This window comes from Cuculus canorus, chromosome 5 (genome assembly GCF_017976375.1).
Source record: "Cuculus canorus isolate bCucCan1 chromosome 5, bCucCan1.pri, whole genome shotgun sequence".
Taxonomy (NCBI): domain Eukaryota; kingdom Metazoa; phylum Chordata; class Aves; order Cuculiformes; family Cuculidae; genus Cuculus; species Cuculus canorus.
The window spans coordinates 3,833,525-3,856,533 of record NC_071405.1 but is presented as its reverse complement, the minus strand read 5'-3'; the positions used below and the strand labels follow the sequence as shown (position 1 = coordinate 3,856,533).

Sequence of the window (23,009 nt, the reverse complement as noted above, 5' to 3'; positions counted from 1 at the left end):
CTATATAGACTAAAGGTTGAATGAAGATGCCTACACAGACGGGGCAAGGTAAGACAAGACGGGACGTTCTGCTATGTGAACAGTCCCCTAACAAACAAGTAACTGAGGGTCATCTTGCTTTTCCTGCAAGGCAAGCACACACAAAGGTGTTAAAACTGCCTTGGGCTTGTTTCCACATCCTGCCACCTCAATGGACACAAATGAAGTAACAAATGCCCAGAGAGCTTGCAAGAGGTAAGAAGAACCTCGGCTCTCTCCCACTGTTCTGAATATGCTGATGAATGAAAACGCCACGAAAAATTTTTCCATAATCTGCTGATATGGACTCGTTTTAGACAACCATTTCTGCTCCAAATAAACTACACTGATTCTACTTCTCGCTGTTTCTCTATTCCTCTCACTCTTAAAACGCTGTACTTTGATTACCATGGATGACCATTACGCACTTGCAAAGCGTCAGTGTTCTTTACGCAGGGTCTCTCAGAAGGAACGGAAACTTTGCTTACATTCCTAAGTCCCGTTCGTTTCAGCCTCTATGCCCCACTCTACTAAAAGGTCCATAAAAAACGCACTCACTTCATCTCTGTAAAGAGGACTTGTATAATACATGATATCCAACGCGCTGCTGTTCAGTATATGCCTTAATGCTCGCATTTTATCTGGAGTAATCAATTCTATAGTGTCTGAAAAAAAACATAAGAGAATGGAATTATATGCTGGAGAATGATAAAATCCAAACAAGGCACAGCATGAACCTTCTGGGGACAATTTTGCAGACTGCAGCTACAGGAACAGCCAAAGAATCAGTAAAAAAGTACTATACCTCCATCAAGGGTAAGTTTTGATCTCCATTCAACCGGGAGAAATTCAACATGCGTTGCAAGTTTGGAAAAATACTTTTCTTCTATTTTTCTTGCATTATCTCGCATCCTATAAAATGGAAAAAAGAATATATTCTTGTAAAGACTACTATCAGTCTCTTATCAAATGAAGCCAATGCATCCAGGAACAACATGTTTTCCACATTTCTACTGTTCATAGAATATCCCGAGTTGGAAGGCTCCTATAAGGATCGAGTCCAACTCCTGTCCCTGCAAAGGACAACCCCAACATTCACACCATGCGTCAGAGAGCATTGTCCAAACGCTTCTGGAATATTGTCAGGCTTGGGACCACGACTGCTTCCCTGGGGAGCTGTTCCAGTGCCCCACCACCCTCTGAGCGAAGAACCTTTTCCTAATGTCCAGCCTAACCCTCCCCTGGCACATCTTCCTGCCATTCCCTTGGGTCCTGTCGTTGGTCACCAGAGAGAAGAGCTCAGCACCTGCTCCTCCTCCTCCCCTTGTGAGGAAGCTGTAACTGCAATGAGGTCTCCCCTCAATCTCCTCTTCTCCAGGCTGAACAGTGACTTCAGCCGCTCCTCATACAGCTTCCCCTCTAAACCCTTCACCAACTTTGTGGCCTCCTCTGGATGTTCTCCAGTAGCTTTAGATCCTTTTTATCTGGTGGAGCCCAAAACTGCACCCATCACTCGAGGTGAGGCCGTCCCAGTGTGGAGCAGAATGGGACAATCCCCTCCCTCGCTGTGCTGGATGCACCCCAGGACACCTCTTGGCTGCCAGGACACACCGCTGCCTCACGTTCAACTCTCCTTCCACCAGAAGCCCCAGATCCCTTTCTGCTGGGCTGCTCTAGTTTCCACTGAAAATGACGATATGGATAAAAAGAAAGAAGTATTGACAAAATCTGTTCCTAATCAACAATGCACTGAATGTTTGAAGCAGGAAGTCAAAATACTTTTCCATAAGTGACACCTACTTCCTGATGAAAAGATAAAGCAAAGGAAAGGGAAAAAGAGAAAGGAGAGCATCCTTTACACACTTTCTTCCAAAGCTTTTACTGACAGCCTGACCAAATGCAACTCATCAGCACCTCTATTTTTAAAGCCTGGTTTGATAGCACTCCTCATCTCCTAGTCTCCAGTCCAATGAGATGGCCAAGGTTTAGGTAAGCATGGGAATGTCCTTCCCATGATGAGGGAAAAAAATCCAGGAAGAGGATTTGCTTAAACGGAAGTTGATTTAAGTCCTGAGCTGACCTTGCTTTGCAAAGCAAAAACAACCCTCCCCACCACACGTATCTGAGAGCCCAACTTCAGCTGCACAGAATGTTCAGATTATCAAAAAGATAAGAATTCTGTAAGTACATGAACATTCCTGGTGTTCCTGAGTAACCAAACCAAAACCACATCTGCCTGAACAACATCAGGTGATCACTTGTAGACGGAAATTTAGGGATGTAAAATCTGAATTATGTTACTCGGATACGCTAACCTTTGGTATTGCCAAACCAGTTTAACTTGCTCTGCATGAGAAGGACAGTGGTCAGCTAAGACGAACTCAATAAGTTTAGAAAGAACCCAGCCAAGCAGCAACTTAAAGCTTAAAAGCAGTAAAACCACAGCAACATTGTATGAATAAAGCACAAAATTCTACCCTGCAGCACTGACTTAGAGGGAAGGAACCAGTAAAGAACTAGATACTAATAGTGCAGCAAAACCAGCCAAGCCACTTACACATCACTGGCAGCTGTAGACACTATGAAGAAAAAACTATTAGAGCTACTGACATTCTCATCCTACCACAGAATCACAGAATAGTTTGGGTTGGACAAGATCTTAGCCATCATCCCATGCCAATCCATCAGCAGGGACACCTCCCATTGGATCAGGTTGCTCAAAGCCCCATCCAACCTGGCCCTGAACGCCTCAGGGATGGGGCAGCCACCACCACACTGGGCAACCTGGGCCAGTGTCTCACCACCCCCATTGTGAAGAATTTCTTCCTAATGTCTAATCTTAATCTCCCCTCTTTCAGCACAAATGTTGTAGGTGCGAGAGACAGCAGTGTAGGGAAAGATATCAAATCATCAGAGAATGGTTTGGGTTGGAAGGGACCTCAAAGCCCAGCCAGTTCCACCCCCTGCCATGGGTAGGGACACCTCCCACTGGATCAGGGGCTCCGAGCCCCATCAGACCTGGCCTTGAACCCCTCCAGGGATGGGGCAGCCACCACTGCTCTGGGCAACCTGAGGCCTCCCCACCCTCACAGGAAAACATTTCTTCACAAGATCTCATCTCAATCTCCCCTCTTGCAGCTTAAACCTGTTCCCCCTCGTTCTATCCCTCCGCTCCCTGATCCAGAGCTTCTCTCTAGCTTTCCTGCAGGACCGTTCTTCAAATATGACAGCTACAGGGTTTCTTCCTGTTCAAAAGGGTCCAGGTCTTACTAAAGCTATTCACAGGCAAAGCAGCACAGAGGATTTAATGAAAAGTCTCATTTCTAAAACTAGATATATGAGTTCAGAAGAACAGTGCAGCCTAGAAAGACTGCCAAAGCTTTTGGAAAAGCTTCAAGTCTACCCTCCTCAAAGCTGTGCCAGCTTTGTGTCCTCATCCAAAATGTTGTGAAATGCAAAACCTAATTTTACTCAGATCTGAAGGGCTCCCACTGACATCAGCTGAAAGACCAGCTTCCGGCAGCATAGTCCCAGACTTCTGCTAGAAAGGATTGTGAGCAAACATACAAAAGCACTTATGTACATTAGAAAACCATGTCCCAACTCTACGTGCATCTTCCTTATGCCTGGAAAAATACTGGAAAGCTTGTGGGAGGGGCTCTTTATCAGAGAGGGCAGGGATAGGATGAGTGGGAAAGGTTTTAAGCTGAAAGAGGGGAGATTGAGATGAGATCTTAGGAAGAAATTCTTCCCTGTTCAGGTGGGGAGGCCCTGGCCCAGGTTGCCCAGAGCAGTGGTGGCTGCCCCATCCCTGGAGGGGTTCAAGGCCAGGTTGGATGGGGCTTGGAGCCCCTGATCCAGTGGGAGGTTCAGGTTGGATATCAGAAAAAACTTCTTCACAGTAAGAGTCATTGGGCACTGGAACAGCTGCCCAGGGAGGGGGTCGAGTCGCCTTCCCTGGAGGTGTTTAAGGAACGGGTGGATGAAGTGCTGAGGGACATGGTTTAGGGAGTGTTAGGAATGGTTGGACTCGATGATCCAATGGGTCCTTTCCAACCTTGTGACTCTGTGAATTCCCAAGCAATGTGGCAAAGCCCACATGCAGACCCCCAGACTATACACTTATTACACCCATTCTCATCTGTTCAGCCATAAAGCCTTCTTTTTTCCCCTCTTCTCCTGGCTTTTTTAAAACAAAGATTTGGAGCTACTTTATTAGACGGCAAGTCTCTCTACTCACTTCCTAAATTACCACCAACTGAAGGAATAAACCCTCCTTTAAACAGGGAGAAAATTCTCCTTTCCAACACAAATGGATGTTGAAATACTGACCCCGGAGCAACGATTACTTAAGTTTATACATCAAAACACATGGTAACAACTAAAATTTACTGGTTTTCTAAGAAAAAAAACTCACTCGGGTGCAGATGCAACACATACCTTAGAAAACATTTTGACACATTGCTTTTTTCCAAGCACAAAGTAATTGCCTGAAAACAGATACTTTGAAATTCACCAGAAATAAAATGTGCTTGGCTGCCTTTCTCTGATTAAAATAATAAATAAAACCGCCATATTTTCACAGGTGTACATCTTTGCTTAAGCAAATATATTCCAGAGATAAATTAACTTATTTATGATTATTGCTGTGTTACGCTACTGATTTTACTCCCATGGAGCACTCAGAAACACTACATTAAAAAACAGAGAGATACAAACAAGGAAGCTTCAGCTTATTCAAGAACTTGATAAAATGAGCTTGTGATAGCTGGTAACAGAGCAAAATGCCTGAAGGCACCTGGACAACCTTGAGAACTGTGTCTGTGTGAAGCTCACCAGGTTCAACATGGCCAAGTGCAAGGTCCTACACTTGGGTCCTACATCTAAGAGCAGCTTCCAGTACTGAAAAGGGCTCCAGGAAAGCTGGAGTGAAGGGCTTTTTACAAAGGCATGGAGTGATAGGATGAGAGAGAATGTCTTTAAATTGAAAGGGGAGAGATTTAGATTAGACATTAGGAAGAAATTCTCCATAATGAGTGTGGTGAGGCCCTGGCCCAGGTTGCCCAGAGCAGTGGTGGCTGCCCCATCCCTGGAGGGGTTCCAGGCCAGGTTGGATGGGGCTTGGAGCCCCTGATCCAGCAGGAGGTGTCCCTGCTCATGGCAGGGGTGCTGGAACTGGATGGGCTTTAAGCCCCCTTCCAATCCAAACCATTCTATAATTCTATGATTTTATCCCCAGTGCAGACTCTCTTCAATCAGATGATCCACAGCCCAGAAAGAAGCAAATGGTTTTTAATTTTTTGAAAAAAACAACCTTCCAGCAGCCAACTTCTTAATCTGAACACTCGATCTCAGAGACAGGGCAATGGGGTGTCCCTGCAAAAACCCCCTGAACTCTCACTACTGTCTGCAAAACCCTATAGATCCATTCCTGGTTTTTGGTCACACACCTGGAAAATCATGCTCTAAAGCATCCCCAACCACTTTCACCACTGTGGAGTTCCCTCAAGCGGAGCACGGCACTCTGCCTCTTTAAGAACTAGTACCATGAGTTATTGAGGAAACTCAGGGCAGGCTTGGGCTAAATTTAGTCCAAGCAAGAGTGGTGGACATGAGTAATAAAAACTGAGAGTTGCTCAAGCCAGAGGAAACGAAAGGGATGATGGCGTTAGCAAACGTGTCGCTGCCTTGCAGAAATGCAAATTCAGGTCTTACTGAAGGCAGATTTCAAAGAGCGAGTGCAAGACACAAGTCATCTTCTGCCACTATTCTTCATGGATTCATCTGCTGTTATGGAAAATACATTATTCATCTGCTATTATGGAAATACACAGCACTGTTCCTTCATTCAGATTTTAAGCACAAGAGCTAATGAAATTTAGAGGGTTAGCCTAAAGGTCATGAAGAACAACAGTTTTGTTTTTTGTTTTTTTTTCAAAGGAGGTTGGAAACACAGATAGCATCATTACTTATTCTGTTTAATAAGTGTAAGAACACCCCTCAGCCCCATCCTAGAAGGATGAGATTGACAAAATCAGACATCAGGCTTCAGGGAAAAAAATATTTCAGATAACAGTATGGAAGTATGTACAATAAAATAAAAGTATATCCCAAAATGTGAACATTGTGCCTTCTCAGAAACCCAGTAATACCAGCATACTGCACCTGGTTGCAAATAAAAGCTCTCCAATTCAGTCCATTATGCCATATTATCTTAGTTTATATTACACAGAAATACAGAACATACTCTCTCCTTCCTTACATAACCCCCTCTATGCTATCAAAGCGGCTGGCAGCACATTATTCTGTTCACGTTAGGCGCGCTGAATCACTGTTCCAGCCTGGAGGAGGCACTGGCTTTTCCCAGATGAGTTCTGCACTTCATATCAGCACTGACAGCAGCAGTTTGTTGTACCAGCTGCCCTGCTACATTTAGATAACAAATGTGTTTAACTACACCGTAAAAGAAACAAAATCATGTCACATCTACCAAAGACCTGGTCATTCAAGCATCAATAAAATACACCTTTTCCATTTACCTACTTAGGGGACACCCCACGACCACAGCGTGGAACCGCGTTAAGGATTAGATTGAACCTCACTCCTTAATGAAGTCAGCACATATAATGTTAAATTATCCTGAAATAAAGGTTCTGTTTTCACCTCAGTAACCAGCAGGATCTGACTAATAATGCAGATGCACCAAGTGAGCTGCACCAACGTCTTTCCAAGGCAGAAACTTGAGGAGAGAGCATATCAAATGAGCTCTGGTAAGGTCTCTCACCAGCCTGGGCTACAGACATTGTTTTCCACGCGTGGGTCAGAAGCTGTGTTTTTGCATTTTTCTTTCTTTTTAGTTCTTTTAGAACCACTGGTTCAAGCGAGCCTATGTTTTTGTGCTATGAACCGAAACGTTGCTCTCACACAGGTTGAAATAAATAAAAAAGCTTTATCCCAGGGGAGAAGGAACCCCAAAAGAAGTAACACTAAATGCACACAGCAAAGGCAAAATGCACAAGAGAGAGTTTTGTGGATGGTAGAAAGGGAAGGCACCAAAAAAAGTACTCCGTTCTGCAGATTCCAGAGTCCCTCCAAGCACCATACCAAAAGAACGCAAGGTGTCATGGAGATTGCCTTGTCCAACCTGCCTCACCTCTGTTCTCCCTGCATCCGTGTCCCAGAGTCCAGAGAGGACTGGTGGCACTCGGCAGATATCTTGGGGCCCAAGCAAGAAGAATTTCCTATTTCTAAGGGACACACCCCCCACCTACCTCCAGATTCCCACACCAGCACATTTATATCACAATGACATCCATGTCCTCCAAAGCTGCAAGCAGCCCAAGACAATGATGAGCTCCAAGGGCTGATAATGCCTTCTACTGGTGGTACCCAGATATCGACAAGGACAGAAAGGAGTGATTATATTGATGGGCAGACCTACGGCTTCAAGTCCGGGGTTCAGTTTTGGACCTCTCAGTACAAAGAAAGACATTGAAGGGCTAGAACGCATCTGGAGAAGAGCAACAGAGCTGAGGAAGGGTCTGGAGTCCCAGCTGCAGGACCTGGGGCTGTTTAATCTGGAGAAGAGGAGGCTGAGGGGAGACCACACGCTCTCTGCAGCTCCCAGAAAGGAGGCTGTGGTGATGTTGGTCTTGGTCTCTTCTCCCAGGTGATAGGATGAAAGGAAATGACCTTGAGTTACATCAGGGGAGGTTTAGGTTAGATATTAGGTAAAATTTCTTTCCTGAAAGAGTGGTGAAGCACAGGCAGAGACTGCCCAGGGCAGTGGTGGAGTCTCCATCCCCGGAGGTGTTAAAAAAACATGTAGCCGTGGCACTTCAGGACATGGTTTAGCAGGCACAGTGGGGTTGGGCTGACAGCTGGACTGGATGAACTTGGAGTTCTTTTCCAACCTTAATGATTCTATGATTCGATGAACTACAGCTTTCCCACTAAAGAATGTGCATTTATAAAGAAAAAAACACTGAGTTCCATTCTCCTTAAGTTCTACTTCAAAGTGTAAATGGTCAAAAAAGATTTCACCTTAGCTATTTTATCATTTTTCATAAAGGCAACATTTGACTCCCTGTGTTCCTAATGCAAAAGAAAGCAAAAACCAAACCAAAACCCCCACACATCTATCAGAGATGAAGGTGCTAAGAGAAGTGCTAGTGCAGCTTGTTAGAGCTGCTGTTCTGCTGGCCTGGCAGACATTACTTCTAAAATCTCCTCCTAAAACATATGGGATGCTCCTCACTGATCCGTTTTAAGCTATTAAAAAGAAAAATAATTTTTTAAAAGAAGAGAATTCAATCTAAAATGATGCTTTCATTTGCAGATTTTGTTCAGAATACACAATTTACTACGCAATAACCAGCATTTTACAAGGCTATGCCACAGTCTGATATTTCTTGAAGGTGTGAGTGAGATTTACTGAAGCACAAGAAGTCTTGTTTACCTCTAAGAGAAAAGACTTCCCATAATGGGCTGCCAATTAAAGCAGGACTTCTTATGGAAGGAACAACTACACGCTGTGTCCTGAGCTGGAGTTAATCCACCCTTATAGGCTGGGGTAGGGAGAAAGAAAAAGGAGAAAACCTTAATAATTCCAAGGTGGAAGTTTCATTTCTCATCACTGTTCACACAGCAACTTGATGTTTAGGGCATTTGCATTTCCAGAGTGACTGCATCCTACAGAAATTTAAGTTTTCACGTTTATCTTGGTGTCCAACTTGAGCTTTTTATCAGCGGATCTCTTTGGTTTGGATTCCTTGCTCTTAAACAAAAAAAAGCAAGGGGCAGTGAAATGCCAGAACAAGGGGTGCAGGGAGCAGCAGGTTGTTGCTCTGAGATAGAATCACAGAATAGTTTGCGTCGGAAGGGGCCTTAAAGATCACCCAGTTCCAACTGGACAACCAGTAGGAACACTGGAGATTCCCATTGATTTTGACCAAATGAGACATCTCTCCTTACTCAGGAAAGTCGCTGACCCCAGGTGTTAGGAATTCACGAGCCAGTGCCCCAGAAGCTGCAAGTGTTGGTCATGAAAACAGATTAGAACTTTACTCTTCTGGCTCGCAGATGCTCTCGCTAATCCCACACACCAAAATAAACACAGAAAGCAGTGTTCCCACAATACAAAGACTAATGATTCAGGGGAATAGGAGGAGAAGGAAAGAGGAAAAGGTAACAGCTTAAATCAAAGGCTCTGCTGCCATTTATAACAACAGCTACAGTTGGCACTGCAAATATTACGAAGCACTCACATAGCTGTATTTTTGATGATCCTTCCTTGGTCCATTTTCTGCCCAATACCATGCACAACAAACACAATGTGACTAGTTTCCGGTGGCCGGTCTTCTAACGTAGCTTCTTCTACATAGCCTCTATGTAGTCTTGTCCCACTACTTGAGGCTGTAGAAAAAACGTTATCTTAGATCAGTTACAATCTATGAAGTGCAACGGTCTTACACGATCAAACAAGCTTGACTTTACTCAGACTAAAACATTAAAATAAGATTATACATAGAGAAATAGCATGCATTTTTAAATAACTGCAATTTCAAACCCCTGAGAGAGCTGAGCAACCAGGTGATATTAATTCTTTCAGCCGATGCATCACCAGGCCGTTTCCACGGTAAAAATAACAGCATTCAAATAATGCTTTGAAAAATAACTTTTTGGAAAACAGCTGTACAATTGTCCATCCATTTTTACAACCCAACACTTTTCTGTGTGTTGTAATCATTCAGCTTCCTTCTATCTCCATCTTACTCCCACAGCATGGAAGGACTACGGAAATCTGGCCACAGAACCGAGAAGCGTTGTCAATCCCTCTGACCCGATTAAGAGAGATGGTTGAGAAGGTTTACGATTTTCCATTTGGATGGGGAAAAGCTGTTTTATTTCAAGTTGATCCAACCTCAAACTTCCCCGCTTGCTCTCCAGCTCAGTGGCCAAACCAAAAAAATCAAATACCCAGGGTAAATATCACCATTCCCTCAGTGCCCCGCTGATGGCTGAGGAAACCCACTGGCCCAGAGCATCTCCATCCCTGTCTCATGACCCACAGAGAGGACCTGCAGGAGCGCAAGGCTGGGCAGGAAGCCAGCAACCCCTCCAGATGTCCTTGCAGAGGAAGGCAGAATCATTCCTTACCACAAATCCCTAAAACAAACAACTTATTTTGCTTTTAAGAAGGAAAACACTACAGGCATTTTTTACACAGGACAGGTTTTGTTTATGAAGTGGGTTTCTATGTGGGTATTTCACACTCCCCAAAACTGTTTAGGACAGACGTTATTTATTACACAATATCCAAATCATGTTCTGGATACAGAATACTTCTGGAACTGAAGCAGTGAATTGTATTAATTCTTGGCAAATGTTAATTAAGTATCTACCCAGGAGCCCTGCGGGGTAAGAGGGCATTAATTACAGAACAGAGGCATGGCGACTGAAGCCAAACCTATTACCCGATCTTGTCTCTTCTGAGACCAAGGAACAAAACAGACATGTAGGTTCTTGTTTTAGTGCATAGAAGCACCACAACAGAGAGGACAAGTTCCAGTTTTCTCGGTTGGCCATAATATGCCTTTTGCTTGAGAGAAACCCCATCCTTTCTTCCAATCATCTCAGCCTTGCCAGCTTTATAACTGGTAGTTTGGAGTTTAAATGAGGCTGGATTCCTACTGGAAACAATTTCTGCCTAAAGGCTTCACCCCTCCTCTCATATATCTGTTAATGAACTAAAACAAAGCGAGAGCCAGCAAGAGGGGATGGTATGGTCACATATTTAAGGAATGCATCACAGGATGCAAATACACAGCGGTAAAGTCAAGGTTGCAAAGGGAACAATTCTTACATTGTAGCTGCCGCTGTCAAATTTTCATTTACTTATTATGTAATGGTGATTGCTGCACTCAAAATAATAATAAAACATGCAATAAAAATAAGTTATAGCCTATTCACATCTAATTACAATTATGCACAACAGCCTAAAGACCCCAATATACCCTTCTGTAACAACTGCAGGGGCCAAAGTAGGCTTAGTCACATATTAAAACTTCACACTGGAGAACTCCCTATAGCGTTAAACAAACTTAAAAGATTGGTATTTCCAACCTTCTTTACAAACTCTGAGAAATATTACCTTTGGAAAACCCCAACGTTTGTGTAACAGTTCTTGCAATTTTGGATGTCGTTGCATCACTGTAAAGATACACTTCATCCACACTGTGCCAGTCCACATGGTTGCGACTCAACTTTAGACTATGAATAGCTGCAGCAAAAAGGAATAACATTTAATTTAGATGGGCAAGAGGGAAAAAAAAAAGTCTCTTCAAATACAGAAAGAGAAAAGTAATTTGTACATAAGTTAAAATCTAGAGCTCCATTTATACCTAAATTCACGTTCCTCTTCACCTTGAAAAGTTTTTATGTTCAGGATTAATCAGAGCAGGAGTTTGGAGACTACTCTTGAGGACATTTCATACCATTGTCCTCCCACCCCTATTTTGGGATGGTAGGTTTCCAAAATATTCCTTTAGCTGAAAACAAAAAGAACGCGGAGGCAAGGCAATGTGTCCTGAAATAATGCAGGTTGGTGTGGTGACCAGGTGGCTGCCCCATGCACTCCAGAAAAAGAACAATTTCACTCCTAACTTCTCTCTCCTGTGTCTGTCCAGCAAGATTCCTGGTTTTGACTGAGATTACAGTGCACTACAGCAGCTTTCAAGGCTTCATTACTAGAAGGCTCCATTGCATTTCTCTCCTTTCAGAAACATCTAAGAGCTGGAAATGCATTTCAATGGGAAAGCCTCTGAATGAGTAATTTCTGGCACAGAAAAGAACTCAGCTCTTTCAAAAGCCACTAAGAAGAGCTCTAGTAGGTTTTGGTTGGTTTTTTTTCTTTCTTCTTTTGTGCAGTTGTTGTGTTTTCCAGATTTGGAACTGATTGAGCTCTGGGACTGACCTCATGACACACTGCCTGATTGTTGGGATTAAGCACAGCAGGCACGTTATAACACAAGTCAGAATCTCTCACATAAGGCTTTGAGCTTGCTTGAGCAAAACAGTGCCACAGCTCTATTACCAGTAATTTGGATTTCACCTGTGGATTTCACCCGATTTGGAAACCTGCTTCCTAGGTCTCATCTAATGAAGCAAACACAACATTTGGAGAGCTGACAACAGCAATAGTCCTGTGACCCAAAAGAGTGTCATTTAGCTGTCATCAGCCTAGTTAAATAAGTTCAAAGTCATGGGAAACACCCTCAGGGGTTGTTTGGGGTTTGTTTTTTTCCATAACAAGTGGAGCTCTCACCTGCCTCCTATGTGAAGCCACTTGAAATAATTTTTCCTATTCTTCTGAAAACATTCCGAGAAAGCCTGAGCCATCACAATTTCATATTTTAACTCTGCTACAGCACAAACCAGCCCTGTTAAGCTCAATGTGGTGACCCTTCTCTTGTAGCATTTCTTGTTTCCTTGCCAAGGCAGACAGACCTGACAGCCTGACAAAAAAACTAAATGAAGTCTGTAAGGCACAAGGGGATTAGAAGAGGATTACCCCTTCGGTTACAGTAAAAAGCTGATTCACAAAAAATAACTAGGACGGGAACCCCCAACATAAGAAGGATATTGAGCTATTGGAACAGGTCCAGGGGAGGCCACGAAGATAATCCAAGGGCTGGAGCCCCTCTGCTATCAGGACAGGCTGAGAGAGTTGGGGTTGTTCAGCCTGGAGAAAAGAAGGCTCTGGGGAGACCTTGGAGCAGCTTCCAGCACTGAAAGGAAAGTTAGGGAGGGACCTTTTAGGAGAGCATGGAGTGATAGGACAAAGGAGAGTGGAAGGGGGAAGATTTAGATCAGACATTAGGAAGAAATTCTTCACGCTGAGGGTGGTGAGGCCCTGGCCCAGGGTGCCCAGAGCAGTGGTGGCTGCCCCATCCCTGGAGGGGTTCAAGGCCAGGTTGGATGGGGCTTGGAGCAACCTGATCCAGTGGGAGGTATCCCTGCCCATGGCAGATAGCTTGGAACTGGGTGGGCTTTAAGGTCCTTTCCAACGCAAACCATTCTGTGATTCTGCGACTATACTGCTGTTTTAAATTGACAGAGCAAGGGCAGGAGAGGAAGTAAAGCTGACTCTGAAGAGCAGATGTGTCAGCTTAGCCTAACAACTGAGAAGCAGAAGCCAGTGAGAACTCAATGAACATGCTTTCACAAACATCCCTGCAGGTGCAAAGTCCATGCTCAGAAATCTCAATTTAGAGCTGGAGAAGAAAAAGAAATTCACAGAATCATAGCATCCCAGCAAATCTTCCTATATCAGACTTGGAGACAATGCAAGAGAGACTGATATCTCGAGACAGGCACCTACTCTAGCAGCAAAGGCAAGGGACTTCCTTGCAGATGCCTCTGCAATCTCCCCCATCCTCAGTTCCATGACCCATGTAGACTTTTTATGCATCGCCTAGCAGGTCTTTAAGAGCTGTTCCATCTGCATTCTGTAAAATCCCTCTCAGAGCATGTTCCTGGGGAGGCTGACAGAGGAGGGCTGGAAGCTTAATACCTATGGAGAGCGTTGTGCTCAACCTCCAAAACATGCAGAGGAAGAGACAGAGAGGCCTGTGGCTGAGTTACCACTGGAAGAACAGCAGTTTGGGGAGGAGCGATTCTCAAACTCGTTCTGGAATCAAGTCCAGCCCCTCTATTGGAAAGAACATATAGAAAAAAGGTTTTCCCTACCCTGCCTGAATTATTGTCCCTTGGGAAGAACCAATTCCTAATGTTCCAATTCCTAATTCCAATTCCTTGATGGTGTTCTTAAAAAACACATATGTCGAAGGACTCATCAAAAGGAGAGGGGGGGACGGGGAGGGGGGGAAGGGGAGGGGGGGAAGGGGAGGGGGGGAAGGGGAGGGGGGGAAGGAGAGGGGGGGAAGGAGAGGGGGGCAAGGAGAGGGGGGGAAGGAGAGGTGGGGAAGGAGAGGGGGGGAAGGAGAGGGGGGGGAAGGAGAGGGGGGGAAGGAGAGGGGGGGAAGGAGAGGGGGGGAAGGAGAGGGGGGGGAAGGAGAGGGGGGGAAGGAGAGGGGGGGAAGGAGAGGGGGGGAAGGAGAGGGAGGACGGATTACTGTACCTTGGGAACGCTTTCGTTTAAGACATGCAGCATCTGAATTCTCCTTATATCCTCTCCATTTGAACAAAGAAGGGAAGGAGAAGGGAGGGAGGTAGTAGAGAACTAAAAGTAAAAACACTGAGCTTCAAAGTAAAATTTTTAAAAGGGGTGTCATTTTTTTTTTTTGTTAGTATTATCATTTTTAAGCAAAAAAAAGAAACCCAAAACCAAAAACGCTGGCACATTTTCTGAAAAAGTACATACACGTAAAGAACTGGTTTTGTAGCATAAGTGTCAGGTCACATTAACCATATTCAATTGCTTCATTCCTTATAAAGTTATGACATCACAACAGAGCTAACAGCATCAGTAAAGAGACAGCTGGAACACAGTGTGACCAGGCTCAGCGAGCGCCTTTGCATTCACATGTAGAAAAGCATAAATAAGTGCTGTTTGTACAGGCTAGAACACAGTGACCCTCCTTAAATATACACTAAACATTAGAAAAAAAACCCACTCGATTTCTAACACAGCTCTATTATTGTTCTGAAAGAGTGTAAGAGGATCATTAAAAGTTCAATTAGACAAAATATCCTACTCTTACCCTGTTCTGTAAGCCCTCAAGGAGTTGTTTTCCATGGTGAAATGGAACAGCAGGTGTGCTTTGCCCTTGAGATTCTCCTTGATGGTAAGGCAAGCCCCTAAGTTTTTTAACTGAGCTTTCGATCATCTTGTTTCTTGCCTTGTGAGAAGATTGAAATATTGCACAGCAATCCAAAAGGTTCTTTTTCAGAGACTTATGTGTTGGTGCTGTGTGATTATGGAAGAAATACTTTAAAGTAAGAGAAAACTGGAGTTCAGTTTTGGGTCCCTCATTCCAAGAAGGGGACACTGAGGGGCTGAAGCGCATCCAGAGAAGGGAACGGAGCTGGGGAAGGGGCTGGAGAACAGGGGCTATGAGAGGTGTCTGAGGGACCTGGGGTTGTTTAGCCTGGAGGAAAGGAAGCTGAGCAGAGACCTCCTCACTGTCTACAGCTCCCTGAAAGGAGACAAGACGATCTCCAGAGATCCCTCTCTGATTCTACGAATACGACTTTCCCAGCTGAAGGTTAACTTAGCCAGCTGTGACAAAAATCCATCGGTAATATAATGAACAGAGAAAACTTTATTTGAAATCTAAGGCAAAGCAAACTAACTATTCCCAATGCAGCTTTTATGGGTTTGTAGCACCTAACCACATGCTGAAAATCCATAAGAAAAAAACCAAAACTCATGCAGTTTCAAAATGAATGTATTAAAAAAACCCAAACCACTCTTGCTCTGGCTCACAAGATTCTTTCCACGTTTCTTATCGTTCAAGACAGAATCATAGACTTGATCACAGAATAATTTCTTTCAAAGGGACTGCTGGAGTTCCTCTGCTAGAATCCTCTACAAAGAGCACGACCAACTTTGCAGTTGGATCTAATTTCAGCTTTAGATCAAGTTGCTCAGGTGATTACCAGCTTGATTTTGAACATTTCTCTGTGCAAATACAATCAACTCTGTCTATTCCTATCTCACTATCACATATATTAAGCTTTCACCTTCATTTCATCCAGTTAAATTAATACACCTGACAAAGGTGATGGAACAACAGATGATAGGTACGCAACTGTATTTACGATAGTAACAACTATCCAAGAATACTTAAGGCAGAGACAGCAAATGTTAAAGCTGTTAGAGGATATTATTTATACTGGGGATATGTTTATGATAAACCCTTTGAATCACTGCTCAGTGGTCTCAATTAGAGAATCAGAAGTAGCCCTCATGTCAGCCTTGAGCAGAGAGAAGTATTCTCCCTGCGAATATGCTGAGCACTTGCCATTCCTGCTTTGCCGTTTGGCACGAGTCCTGCTATACAAAAGGCAAGGAACAGCAGTTTTACCATGTACCTGGCAGCTGTGGGTCCTGCAGACTGAACCTCCAGCTGAAAGTTGGACTGAGGGACAAAAGCTGCTTGTCCATCCTTGACCTGAAGTGGTGGGCACCTGCTCTTTGCCTGCTAACAGCTCGAGGAGCTCACAGCGAGGGATATGTGGGCTCCAGCCGCAAATTAAGAAAGGAAAATCAATACTAAAGTAGTGACTTTGACCGTCTATCAAGAACCCTGGAGAAGAGCAGTGCGTCTTCCAGAAAGGATCAGCCAGGAAAAACTGGTATGATTTGAAATAAGAAAAGTTTTTATGGTAAAATCACTACAGGATAGTTTAGCTGGGAATAAACTAAGATACCTAAGATACCTAAACTAAGATACCTGGCTCTGGAAAGGGCATTGGGACGGCCAAAGGGTTGGAACTAGATGATCTTTAAGGTCCCTTCCTACTCAAAGCATTCTATGATCATTCTGTATGGAAACATTAATCACTGCCACATCCAAAGGCAGATCATTCATAGAATGATAGAACCATTAAGGCTGGAAAAAAACACATATGTTGAAGGACTCCTCAAAATCAATGACAAGACATGCAAGCACCAAGGAACTGCAAATGAAACATCCAACACTATTTCTCTGCATACTTATCAATGCCTTCAAAGGGGAACCTGAAAAATTTGCTATACTGTTAACACAAGCACCACCCAAAACTCCCAGTAACCTTCTGCAGGACTGTAATTCCTTGTCTCTTGATAACAGAGTAGCTTACCGCTCTGCTGTTGTTAACACACACATTGCATTCAATCTCATATAGATTTTTTACACCACTCGCTCTATACACCCTGCCTTTCTACCCAGCATTAAAAGGAGAAAGTGTGTGTTTGTTCTTGCTTCTCAGTTTTGCTTCAACCACAAAGGAGTCTTTAGGGAAGTAGAAGGACCTAGAACACGCCTATGCACAACGCTCTTCAGAGACTCCTCCAATTTGCCAGTGAGGTGATAAATTCTGTCATTTTACCTGACATATTTATATCTTATTTTGCATCTCTTGGTAAATGTTGTTCACCAACACATTCAGCACTTTGCTTTTGAATGCCTGTTTGCACACCTCAGGGATAAAGACCAAATTAGTAGTAAAGAAAAACCACAGCTGCAGGATATCTCAAAGGCACCAGGCACTCCAGTGAAGTATTTTGCACAAGTCTGGATAACACCTCCAGTGTGTCTATCTTACCAACCAGAAGGAGACACATTCCTTTGGAAGTCAACAAGAGTCACCTGGATCAAACCAAACAAAGCTGGTTGCTCCACACTGGCACTCTGTTTTGAAATCCCACGGGATGGCCTGTTTAAAAAGTCTGCCTGAGAATCAACGCACCCGTTCCACTGACCAACCCACACTCTTACTGAGGTGGGGTGAGATTTTGTCACCCCATTTTAAATTTATATAAACATTAGGACGTCTGCTCATCCTCAGACCCTGGATGAGAAGTCCACTGTTGCATCATGGAATGCTTTGCTTTGGAAGGGACCTTTACAGATCATCCCGTCCAACTTACACTTGCAGCTCTTGGTTTGTAGATTGTTCATCAACTGACAAGCAACGAACATAACTGAAATGTGAAAGCCAAAAATACTGAACTGCTGCTGTGCTATACTTAACCTGATCAACCAATGCCACCAAGTAGATTAAATAATAAATCAGTAATTTCAGAAGGCTGTTCTTAAATGCGTTAAATGTATTTATCTGGGATTCCCAGGAGAACTATTGGAATGGCCTCAGCCTGGTCATTCAAATATAAGGACCTCCATAAAAGAAAGAATGCTCAAGATCTACTAGACTGAAAACTACTCTAATACAGCCTCAACAAGAACGGAAAATGAAATAGGATCTGTAAAACTGACACTCCCTCTAGGGCAGAATTAGGAGTGCTGGGCAGAGAGCTAATAGCCACTTTGCATTTGGACACTGACTCTTCTTGTCCCATCAACAGATTTCAGTCTGAAGTGAGGTTTCAAATACAATTAAAAGATAACAAACGTAAAGGAAAACGGGAACAAAATGTTTATCCACAAATATCAATTTTACAGCATTCATCACATGCGCTGCAGTAGGAAATCCTACAACATCATGATGCGCTGAAAAAAGGGAGAACAACTGATGCTTACAACAATGTTCCTCACTACACAGAATGGAAAACCATCACGGATCATCTTCTTAAACTTAAGAAAAAGAGACCCCAACTGCCCAGACGAACATACGATAAAATAAGGATCTAAACACTCCTACCCTCTTTCCTGTCAACAGGTTTTGAAGCTTCCATATCGAAGCTGTCTTGCAGCTGCTGGTCTTTGAAGCGGTTGAGGTGCTCCCCTTCTATCAGGTTACTTTCCCCCTCTTCCAGAGGTTGCCACGTGCCATCAATAGACCACTGTCCACGCATTGCAGGGATATTTTCCGCTTCTGAAAAATCAAACAGGAGTTTAGGCTTTATTCATGCAGCAAATCACGAACTCCCAGCAGATAAGAGGGAAAGAGAATTCTCTTCAGTGTTCTGATGCAAAAGTCCTACTCCTGTTGCTGGAACCTTTAACAAGTGAAATAGAAATGCCTTGAGAAACACCACATTCCCTTCCTCTGCTCTGCTCTGATCTCGTGAGACCCCATCTGGAGTCCTGTGTCCAGTTCTTGAAGCCTCAACATAAGAACGATATGGAACTGTTGGAACGGGTCCAGAGGAGGCCACGGAGATGATCCAACGGCTGGAGCCCCTTTGCTATGAGGCCATGCTGAGGGAGTTGGGGTTGTTCAGCCTGGAGAAGAGAAGGCTGTGGGGAGACCTCAGAGCAGCTTTCAGCACCAAAAAGGGCTTCAGCTCGGGAGGGGCTATTTACAAGAGCCTGGAGTGACAGGATGACGGCGAATGGCTTTAAATTTGAATGAGAAAGATTCAGATTAGACGTTAGGAAGAAATTCTTCACTATGAGGGTGGGGAGGCCCTCGCCCAGATTTCCCAGAGCAGTGGTGGCTGCCCCATCCCTGGAGGTGTTCAAGGCCAGGTTGGATGAGGCTTTGAGCAGCCTGGTCCAGTGGGAGGTGTCCCTGCCCACGGCAGGCGGTTGGAACTGGGTGGGCTTTAAGGTCCTTTCCAACCCAAACCATTCCACAATTCTATGATTTTATGATAATACAAGTTGTGAAGCTTTTCCCAGTGTCACTTGCAGATGGCAATCACAGATGCCAGCTGAGCAGATATGTATCGAGAGCCATATTATAATGACAAAACCACTTTTCACACTTAAAACCACTTTTCACACTTACTGATAGCTATAATTTTCCTGCTACTCTTCTATTACCACAGGAAAAAAATCTACCGAAGTTTCTGGTGGTTTTACATGTATTCCACTCCAATTTGAAGTGACTGCATACACAGCTTCTTTAGTTTAACTTTAGTTTTAGAAAAGGCACTGATATCTGAATTTCTGGTTACGTTCATCCAGGATTACTTAGCTTTAAAGTAACAGCTTTGCCAAACAAAACCAATTCTCTTGAGGCCTCTTGGAAGATGGTAGACCTGAACGCAGAGGGACTGTAGTCAAAAGACTAGAGAATTATCAGCAACATGGAGGGAAAGAATTACAACCCATGTGGAAGGTATCTGAGGAACCTTGTAACGTGCCACGCTCTGACATCTCCAGGAAACAAGAGACCTCGGGAATATTCTATTTCTTACCTAGAATCTGCCGTTCAGGGCTAGAGTAGAGTTGGTTGCAAAACAAATCTCCCGTCAACCAGCTGAATGTCCTGAGACCTCACTGGGAAGGTGAAGATGTTGCTCATCCGTTGCAGGTAGGCGGATGTTCTTGGGGCTATTCCTTAACTCTCAGGACACAGCTATGCCTGGTGAGCTCTCCAATTTTTCCCATGCAATCCAATTTCTGTGACTTGAATTTGGATTTTCTTTTTCTGATGTTTTTATGTTGTACTAGCGGTGCTGTGGTGCAAGGGTCACACCACTTCACAGAATCAGAGAGTCATAGCATCACTTGGTTGGAAAAGACTTTCAAGATTATCGAGTCCAAACATACCTGTCCACCACGAAACCAGATACCTGAGCACCTTGTCTGCCTGTCTTTCAAAGACCTCCAGGGATGAGGACGCCACCACCTCCCTGGGCAGCCTCTGCCAGGGCCTGAGAACCCTTTCAGTGAAGAAACTTTTCCTCATGTCCAATCTGAACCTGCCCTGGTGCAACTTGAGGCCATTTTCTCTCCCACTATCCTTTGATACTTGAGAGAAGAGACCAACACCCACCTGACACCACCTCCTTTCAAGCAGTTGTAGACAGTGATGAGGTCTCTCCTCAGCCTTCTCTACTCCAGGCTAAACAGCCCCAGGTCCTTCAGTTGCCTCTCATAACCCTTGTTCTCCAGCCCCTTCCCCAGCTCCGTTTCCTTCTCTGGATGCGCTCCAGCCCCTCAAAGTCCTTCTTGTAAGGCACCTGCCTGACAGAGCTGTTAAAGCAGGAGACTTGACTGCAGGTTTGGCCAGAAGAAAATATTTTTCAAAGGGGAAGAAATAGAAAAAAAGTATTCAGAGTCCTTGCTAGCCTTGAGGGGACTTGGAAAATTAACTACATTACACAGAATGGAAAACCATCAGAGATCATCTTCTTAAACTTAATAAAAACAGACCCCAACTGTCCAGACGAACATACTATAAAATAAGGATCTAAACAATCTCACCCTCTTTCCTGTCAACAGGTTTTAAAACTTCCATATCGAAGCTGTCTTGCAGCTGCTGGTCTTTGAAGCGGTTGAGGTGCTCCCCTTCTATCAGGTTACTTTCGTCCTCTTCCAGAGGTTGCCGCGTGCCATCAATAAACCACTGTTCACGCATTGCAGGGATCTTTTCTGTTTCTGGAAAATCAAACGAGTTCAGGTTTTATTCATGCAGCAAATCACAAACTCCCAGCAGATAAGAGGGAAAGAGAATGCTTTTCGGTGTTCTGATGCATAAGGTGCTCGGACCTATAACATATGAAATAGAAATGCCTTGAGAAGCACCACCGCCTTTTCCCACGGGACTGAAACGAGCTGTGAAAGTAGGGTTAATCCACAAACACCTGGGCTAATGAGCGCAAGCTTTCAGAAGGAGTGTGAGAATGTGGGAGATGGATGGAAGCGGGCAGACTCTGCAGACTTCATTCCGGGTTAAGTTCAAACCTACCAACATAAATGCGATTCATTACTCTCTACGCAGCTGCCTTGTATTTTCAAAAAAATAGGAACTTTGTGAGACTCGCGCTCCTATTTTACATCTAACCAATAAAATCACTGTTTTCAAAGTTATCAAGAGAAAGCAGAATGAGGAGACACAAACCCACTGATATTTACCCTTAAAGCAGAGAGCCTTTCTCTTTGGGAACTGCACTTACAATAACCCAAACCACACATCAATTAGCAGAAAAGGTGATTTTAAGGATGAAAGAGGCTTTTTTGCATGAAAACCAGTCTTTCACTGAGGGTTGTTTTCAGTCTAGATTCAGTTTCGGCACTCCAAACGAGGAAGCCGGGTGCCCAGCATTTCCTGTCCACGGGACAACGGAGATGTCTCTAGGCAAAATGTAATCTGCTTATTCTTCATCCAGCTGTGCTTGATGCCCACGCTAACTTCTAGGGCTGTAGGGAGCACAAATTCTCCTCTTATATCCATCCCCGCAAGCAAGCTGAGACAATATTATCCATTGTATCTCAGCTCAGATTTTCACCTCCTCCATCCCGAAAATCAAGGAGAAACACTGTTTGTGCCTGTGCTCCACAAGCCGGCAAGACCCCAACTTCAGCATCATGGGACCAGCAAAGATACAGGTTTGCTGAGACCCCAGAGCACTTGGACGACTGACCTCTCGTGTAGACTAACGTGTGCTGCTCTACACTGCACACGCAGAGAGACACTTGGCCAAATGCAAATGTCTTGTGTGTGTCCATACCAACTGCACAAGTTTAGCTCTCCAAAGCAGCTAAGAAGTCAACCACAGAAGAGGAGGCTCAAAAAAGGAGACAGGAAAAATAGCCTTTCCTACTTGAATCATAGAATCACTAGGTTGGAAAAGACCTTTGAGATCATCAACTCCAACCGTAACTGTCCACTACTAAATCCTGTTCCTATCTGGAAGGTGGGAAAAAAGCAGGTAAAGACAGCTTGGAAAAGAACCAATAGATGCAAAGAAACAGTAAATGAAGATCAGGTAAAAAACCACTAAGACCACTTGGTCGCCAGAAAGAAGAGATCATTGCCCGCTCCTCCTCCTCCCCTTGTGAAGAAGCTGTAGACTGCAATGAAGTTTCCCCTTACACGCCTCTTCTCCAGCCCGAATAGATCAAGCAACTTCAGGCCACAAAAGTACCTGCTTCACAGAGGCCCACACCAGGTCTCGGCATGTCCCACCGAGCCTGATGGTGGTTCAGAAGGCTCTGTGCTGTCCTCCACTATGGATACACCACTAACGCTCGTTGTGCCTATGGACACAAGTATATACCACAGGTATCTGTCACACCAACTGCCTGTGGATGAGAATGCAATAGAGAATTCCAAGCACCTCCATAATTTACTTGTAACCCCTGAATTCTTCCGAATTCTTCATCCCTCCAGCCACCGCATCTGAAAGCTATGAAAGTAAAAGGAAATCTTGCAATAATCTCCCCACAGGGCAAGGAACACTCATAAGGTTCCAAAGTCAATTTTGAAACCTTTCCCATAACAGATTAACAGGGAAACACGGTTTCTGCACCAGTAGAAATGATGATAAGCTCTTAATACCCCACCTTTGTAACAGAAGAAAGGCACATCTGCAGGTGACAGCATCCTTAAGCTGGACCCGCAGCAGTCAGCAAGGAAAAGTTAACAGCAGGAAAGGTCGAGGCAGGGAGGGGAGCAGATGCTGGAGGCAG

The 23,009-nt window shown here is 44.2% G+C and overlaps 1 protein-coding gene across 6 annotated transcripts in view; it reads right to left on the bottom strand.

Annotated features, from left to right (window-relative positions):
• Positions 1-23,009, bottom strand: part of DDHD1 (DDHD domain containing 1) — a 60,121-nt gene that overhangs the window by 22,766 nt on the left and 14,346 nt on the right. For 3 of the 6 annotated variants that reach the window (XM_054066821.1, XM_054066819.1, XM_054066824.1), the window contains 7 exons: positions 20,802-20,975; positions 18,346-18,519; positions 14,159-14,260; positions 11,171-11,299; positions 9,285-9,432; positions 824-930; positions 577-683 (listed from right to left, as the gene is read on the bottom strand). In XM_054066821.1, the coding sequence (XP_053922796.1) occupies positions 577-683; positions 824-930; positions 9,285-9,432; positions 11,171-11,299; positions 14,159-14,260; positions 18,346-18,519; positions 20,802-20,975 (941 nt within the window). The remainder of the gene's footprint in view (positions 1-576; positions 684-823; positions 931-9,284; positions 9,433-11,170; positions 11,300-14,158; positions 14,261-18,345; positions 18,520-20,801; positions 20,976-23,009) is intronic. The other 3 variants (XM_054066820.1, XM_054066822.1, XM_054066823.1) reach the window with 3 other exon arrangements.